A 7207-nucleotide genomic window follows, 5' to 3' on the forward strand; every position below is an offset into this window, starting at 1 on the left:
GTGCCTCGGAGAGATTAATCTTGGACGTGCGAGTAACAGACGCTACGAGTTGGGTTACGCATGACGTTGCAGCGGCATTTTTAATTGTCCGACCGACGGACAGTGTCGTCAGCTGGAGCTTGTGATTATCAGCTTGTCATACACTTTTGACTTGTCAGACAACCTTGACGTTTCGGGATATTTGTTAGTTCGCGCTTCGGTCCCGAGCGGATTGCAACGTAACAAGATTAGGGCTAATTGATATGGAATATTTGCAATTTTTCTTTTAATTTTCTTCGATCTGTGCGATTCATCGCATTCAATGTCTCTCATGCGTGTAAGATTTTATGAATGCTGTGTAACTGCGCCCGTAGCAAAAATTCGTCATTAACTCGAATGCGGCGTTCTCACCCAAAGCCCCCGTCTCACTCACTGTATTCCCCCGTATCACCTACTGAAATGCCCCCCCCCCAAATCTCCACCGCTAATCCCATCAGTTCTCACTAAAAGAAATACGGCATCGCGCGATGGCACTAAAACATTCCGATTACCAGGAATTCACCAGATGAAAAAACAACCCGAGCCCGATCAAGTGAGCTAGTCTAGACCGTTTTATTTGAAACATGGCCAGATAAAAATCAGATCATGATCTCCGATGATTATCGGACATTAACGCTGCCATTTCGAGACTCCTGCAGTGAGTGTCTCAATGTCTGTCTCAGCTCGACCTCTCATATCGCTGCGTCTCAAAGGCGGGCGCCAATTAACCGCCGACAGAGACAATCCACCATTTCTCACGCTACGGACGAAATGCTCCTAGTGGGAGATGTACCCGCGCGGTTTTTATCTGATCTCGTACCTGAGTTATTCCCATGAAGCTAAACCGAAGCTAAGTTTGAAGCATCAAAACACCATGACCAAAGAGTCAAGATATCCAAGTTAAAGCAGAGACGTGTGACTTTTCGCTGTCAAAATTGATGCAAAAGTGCTGCGACATGTACGGCTCATACGATTCACATTTCTTCTTTTTCCCCTCAGCCCAGACCCAGCCCAAATGCAAGCCTCGAATGCATAGGGAGGTCTTGTGTTACACAAACCTCAAACCTCAAGGGCATGCGATGCCCAACTTCCCTGTCGCGATCGTCGGACTGGGACCGAGATTCTTGATTCGCTGGACGTGCTGCATTTTGCTTCTGTGGGCGTAACGGCAGTTCCGCGTGCATGCTACCGCTGGCCACGGTCTATATGAAGGCCCAATCCCCCCGATGTTCAGGCATAGATTCACAGACAATAACAAATCTCAAGAGCACCACTCACTTTTTTTATATAAATTATCATCATCTACAGTCAAGAACCATGTGTCAGACGGTTCAAGAGAACGGCAACACGGAAGCGCCCCAGGATCAGAGCCAAAGCCAAAGCCAAAGCCAAAGTCAGAGCCAGAGCTGCACCCCATCTTCGGCTACGGGATCGACGCAGGGTCCTAATCCTGCCACTCTGCCTCGATACCACGTCGAGACCTTCCCCATCCCCGCTCCCCTCTCCGAATATGACCTTGATCATCGGCGCACCATGACCATTGAGTCCCAGCAGCGACTGTGGCCCCAGGACATCTGGGTTCACAGCCCGCATGGTCGCCAGCTGTACCAGCCTGTGCTGATGTTTGAGACAAGAGTCCCGGAGGAGAAGCCCGAGACCAACGGAAGTGCTTCCAAGAGCGGTTAATTGAGATGCGATATGGGATTTGGGTTGGGATATGAGATTGGGTTGGAGGAGTCGTGATGGGAAAATGACTTGGGACGGTATGGAATACACGCGACGGAGTTGGGGTCTTTCATGACAGCGCCAATCAATAGGGTTCTGCTTTATTCTGCATTTCGACCAAAAAACCACAAAACATCAAACAACAAGGGCTTTTCTACGTCTGTACCATCGCGTTTGGGGTCAATCACTTGTATTAGCATAGCGAACACGATTGATGAGAAATAATAACATCACGCTTACCTCCCCAATTGAAGCTTCAACACTCAAACCTCCACTGCACATCCTCCCAACCCCGCCTCATCTGTATCCCAGCCCCCAACCCAGCGCCATACCTCTCAGGCCTCACCGTCCCCCCCGCAAGTTGCGGTCCCAGCTTCTTGACATCGCCAAAGCCCATTCCCACAGCGTCAATCTCGAAACCTAGTAGTAATGCAGACGCGAAGCCGATTATCTCTGCGAAAGCGAGGTTGCGGCCGGGACACAGATGACGACCGCCGCCGAAGGGTATGTACGCTGCTTTTCGCTTGCGCTCGTCTTCTGCGCTGCCCTTGGACGCGGGGAGGAAACGCTCTGGATTGAAGACGTTGACGTCTGAGCCCCAGACGCTGTCCTCGTAGTGTGCTACGCCAGCGGGGAGTTGTAGGTCTGTATCCTTTTTGAGAATATACGTTGTTCCTTCGGGTGTTGTGACGCTCGTGTCTTGGAGGATGCGTCGCATGCTAAGAGTCTGGTTCGCAAGCCTCAACGTCTCGCGATAACAGCTCACCAGCAGCGGCATCCTCTCCTCAAAATCCCCAATGTTAAACGCCGCACTCCTCTTCCCATTATTCTCCTCAATAATAGCTGCATCCTCAGCTTCGGCTCGTATACGCGCGAGGAGATCCGGTCGGTCGAGGATGTACAGCAAAAGCCAGTAAAACGTCGGCACGGCATTAAGCGTCGCCACGTTTGGGAGAATAACCTCAAACTTGCCAATCTCATACCCTGTAAGACCGTTCTTTCGCAGTGCGCCGGCGCGGTTCCGTACGAGGGCTGAGACGCTGGGGTCGTGGATGTCGTGGTCTTGGGCGTACCATTTGCAGGCGATGTTTTGCAGCGTGGAGCGCGCTTTGTAGGCTTTTGGCATCGTGATCGAGGGGAAGAGCGAGAGGAGGAAGTAGGGGACTGATTCTTCGAAAAGCCTGATTCATTAGCGATGCGTAGATGCGCGATCGGGAGACATACCACATGTCTTCAATTAAAGAGGGATCGCGATTGAACGGATCAGTGTCGCCGTACAGAGAACGCGTTGTAGCGAGACTCATAACATCGCGACACCAAAGATATAAATTCTCAACGTGTAGTCTTCCATTGCCGACCGTCTCTTTTCCCGCATTGATCGCATCAGCACGTATCGTCGCGCCGTTCAACTTCGCAGCGATACTCCCCAAGAAATGCACATTCATCTGCTGCAAATGCCTAACCTGGAAGCTCGCATGTATCGCCTCGGTGAATTCATCGTAAACGCCCGGTACCTTAACTTTCGCAAACGTCTCCTGCTTCAGCGCAAAGGTCTTTTTCGCGTAGTCGAACACAAAGGGCTCGAAGGACGCGGTCTTGTTGCGGAGGAGGGTCTGGAGGAGGGCGGGATCGAAGGCGGCGTAGACTTTGCCGTTGAGCATGGGGAGGGTCGCGATTGGGACGTGAGGGTTCTCATTGCTACGATTGACATGTTAGGTATTGCAGAGATTGGAAGAGAGAGACGGACTGGATGATTCTGGGGTAATCTGCCTGGTGACGAATTATCCCGATGATGTGTCCTACCCACGGAATCGACGGTTTCAAGACGGGCGGTTCGCGTGGGTCGATGTGGGGAGTTAGTAGGCGGTTTAGCAGGGCGAACGCCACTATAACCGCCAAAACGGCGGTGCTCAGAATAGTGACATTCGTAACGCGATAGTCAACGAGACTTGACAGTAGATATTGAGAATCCATTGTCGCTGTGGATGAGAGAGGAAGTGAGAATTTCGGCGGATTTATTTGATGGGCGGTGAATTGTTAATGGTGCTGACTGTATTGGTTCCTGGTATCGCTAGTGCTGAGGCCGGAATTCCGTTCGAGGGGACACCCGACTCGGCCAGTCATCGTGTATTCATTTGCTTTTCAGGATTGTAAGCGCTTATTTCGCGCATTCGAGATTGTACTCATTGCAGAAGGTTTAATTACTCAGCTATAAAATTGTCAATTTTTAGAAGTCGTGAGGTATTACGGCCAACAATTGAAGCAACGTGTCGTATTTGTTGATGCTGTTTCAGTGAAGATGCACTGAAGCTTCCCCACTGTTGACGAGCAAGCATTTAACTGCCGAGAGCACAAAACGGTCTCTCAACGTTGAACGACTACGGTACAAACTCAATATCTATCTCTAGTACCAATTGTAGCGAAACTCAAAGTTTCGCAGCCGGTTTCTCCGCCTTTATCTGCGCCTTCAAAACCCTCCTCAATATCTTCCCACTCGGACTCTTCGGAATAACATCCAGCACCCTAACCCCGCCCTTCAACCATTTATGCCTCGCCTTGTGACTCTCAACATGCTCACAAACAGCCCTCACAACATCTTCCTCCTTCAAACCATTCGTTTTCTTACTTTTTACAATAAACGCTAACGGTACCTCGCCTGCGCGCTCGTCCAAAATGCCTATGACTGCGCAGTCATCTACGTATGGATGATCGAGGAGATGCGCCTCCAGTTCTGCGGGTGCAACTTGATGGCCCTAAATAATCAGCATTACTCTTTAATAAGGAAAAAATGGTAGGGGTACCTTGACTTTTATAAGCTCCTTGATTCTATCGACGATGAAGAAATGATCATTCCCGCGTGGTGATTTCCGCACGAGGACTTCATCGCCCGTCCTCAACCACCGCCCATCATCACGGTGCACAAACGTCTCAGCGTTAGCTTTCTCATTATGAAGATATCCCAGCACTACATTCGGCGCTTGAACGTATAATTCGCCTGGTGTTTCGTAGGCAGTGACTACAGAGCCGTGCTGGTCGATGATCTTGACTTTTGCGCCGGGGAGTAAAGAGCCTGATGAGCCGAGAACGGGATCTGCTTCGCTGGTGTGAAATACAGACGGTGAAGCCTCCGTTAAGCCTGGTTTGTTAGTATGAGGATATAGTGAGGGAGGTGAAACGTACCGTAGCCTTGGCTGATTCGCCATTTTGGATATAACTCGAGTAACTTCTGAATCGTCTCGCCTCCCAAGGGCGCAGCACCAGAGAAGACAAGCCTCACTGAGTCGAGATTGTATTTCTGGCATTTATCCTGGTTACTCAAAATCTGCACGATGATCGGCGGTACAACACTCAATTGCTCAATGCGGAATTTCTGAATAGCAGCTAGCAATTGTTCGAGTTGGAAGCGCTGCAGGACGATGATCTCGTCGCCGCGATACTGCGCTATGTGGGCGATTACAACGAGTCCGTAGATGTGGCTGAAGGGTAATAGACCGAGAGCTACTTGCGTGTCGATGTTGTCCTGGGCGCGCGTTATGGACTCAAAGGTATGGATCATGAGGGTACATGCGATGACGTTGTAGTGAGAGATCATAACAGCTTTCTACGCTTGTTAGACAGAACAACAAGAAGACGGTATACGTACGGGAAGACCTGATGTGCCGCTTGAGTAGCATAAATACGCGACTTGTCGTTTTCCCTGTCCTGGCGTCCAAGCTGATAACTCCAACGGCGGCAGCGTCTTGCCCTCCTCGATGAGATCTTCAATAGTTTTGAAGGATTCTTCAGAGGGAGTTTCAGGCAATGGAAGCAAGAAAATATGCTTTTTGGGAATGCCAACGGCAGAAGCTGCTTTGAGCGCTGTGCTGAGGAGAGGAGAGCAAGTGAATAGTGCTTTTGCGCCTGATGATCGGAGTTGATGTTCCAGTTCAGACGCTGAGTGCGCTGAACTAGCCGGCGTGACGATGCCGTCTACACGGTGAATGGCGTGTGTAACGGGGATATAATCAATCTGCGAAGTCATTAGATGTACTCACACATTGGGTAAAAGGGGATTTACCGTGTTGAGGGCGTAAATCGCCACGACTCTATCCCACGCCGTTCCATCATTCGGATCAACCCCGATATTTTTCGCTAAGCCCCTCGCAAGAAGGTCAACACGCCTCGCAACATCCTCCGCAGTCCACGAAGCCCCGGTCACACCACACGTATACGGCCTCTTGGACTTATCAAAGCTCTTCCGCCCTGCTTTTTCAGTGTTGATAAAGTCTGCTACGCTGATTGAATCAGGTATTTCTACATCTGTTAGTACGTGCTCTGGGAGGCGGGGCACTAACAGTACCTGGGAGGTTAGGCACCCAAGAGGGAGGGTAAAACGCCATTTCAAACGAGTATGAGGTGAGATTGGCTATTGAGGGGGCTTGGGGATGGGATTGATGGGTTTATTGATGTTTTTAAGCTGTTGATGAACCGAGGTTTGCCTCTTCAAGTTCCGCGGATGAAATACCGAGCTGTTGAGATGGTATGGCGGGTGGACCAATGAGAGGAGGGGGGATTGAGGAGCGTGGGGAAATCTGGGGAAGGCACGTGAGGGATCTTCGTGGTTTACCCTGGAGGATTGGGTTTAGTGGTTCTTGGTGAATGCGTACGCGGCTTTGTGAGGGTGTAGGACGAAGGAATGGCTTTTTTTGAGGAAATACATTGGTTCTGTTTCCATGTAAATCGTTGCAATACGATAGATGCAGGTACAAGGTTGAGAGTTTTGAGATTGAGATACGCGATAAACTCAAACCCTGTCACGTCGTATGGAATGATGTAGGCATTGAGAGCTTAAGGTACAAAGGCCAAATTACCAGCCGTCACCCTACAATATCTAGAATAGTGAAAGTAAAAACTCAACTATAAAAAATAGAACAGTATGTTATTCCATAAAAAAAGAAGTTATCGCAGTAATCTCATGCTGAGAGGAAGGCAAAAAACGTGGTTCCGCCCGGGATCGAACCGGGGACCTTCTCGGTGTTAACGAGATGCCATAACCAACTAGACCACGGAACCCAGCGCTAGTTTTGATTGGTTGAAAGACTTCTGCGAATGAGAGTACAAGTTGACGGCCTTCGCCGCACGGATTGGACAGACTCAATCGGGTCATGCTCAACGGTGAAGCTTATCGAGTTCGCAACGTCGCCATATCGATTGAGATGGACAACTTGACTCATCAGGGATCTTAAACATTAATATCAATTTATTCATGAGTTATTCCTTGACCAAGATGCCAATATTACCTGTAACGCCTGTGATCTGCATGTGTACCCCACCAAACCCAATTTCATCACCATTCTGGTATAGCATCATCAAACCGGCAACCTCGTCTTGGCCCTACTCAACGTCTCAGCACACCTCCTCGCAATATCACTCTTCTTCCCCAAAATCCACAGAATCCTAATACACTCCTCCCCCCTCCCCAACC

At 49.7% G+C, this 7207-nt stretch overlaps 2 protein-coding genes across 2 annotated transcripts; one reads left to right on the forward strand and one right to left on the reverse strand.

Annotated features, from left to right (window-relative positions):
* Positions 1-1335: 1335 nt before the first annotated feature.
* FTJAE_1341 (uncharacterized protein) lies at positions 1336-1704 on the forward strand (the record flags this gene model as incomplete). Its single annotated transcript, XM_037346551.1, has 1 exon — positions 1336-1704. The coding sequence occupies one exon, from the start codon at positions 1336-1338 to the stop codon at positions 1702-1704; it is 369 nt and encodes a 122-aa protein (XP_037211630.1).
* Positions 1705-1999: 295 nt separating this feature from the next.
* On the reverse strand, positions 2000-6122 carry FTJAE_1342 (cytochrome P450 monooxygenase 8B1; the record flags this gene model as incomplete). Its single annotated transcript, XM_037346562.1, has 9 exons — positions 2000-2924; positions 2968-3441; positions 3491-3722; positions 4370-4496; positions 4545-4879; positions 4924-5344; positions 5387-5752; positions 5801-6036; positions 6083-6122. 9 exons carry the CDS (start codon positions 6120-6122, stop codon positions 2000-2002), a joined length of 3156 nt encoding a protein of 1051 aa, XP_037211631.1.
* Positions 6123-7207: the final 1085 nt, after the last annotated feature.

This window comes from Fusarium tjaetaba, assembly GCF_013396195.1.
Source record: "Fusarium tjaetaba strain NRRL 66243 chromosome Unknown NRRL66243_c0000025, whole genome shotgun sequence".
NCBI classification, from domain to species: domain Eukaryota; kingdom Fungi; phylum Ascomycota; class Sordariomycetes; order Hypocreales; family Nectriaceae; genus Fusarium; species Fusarium tjaetaba.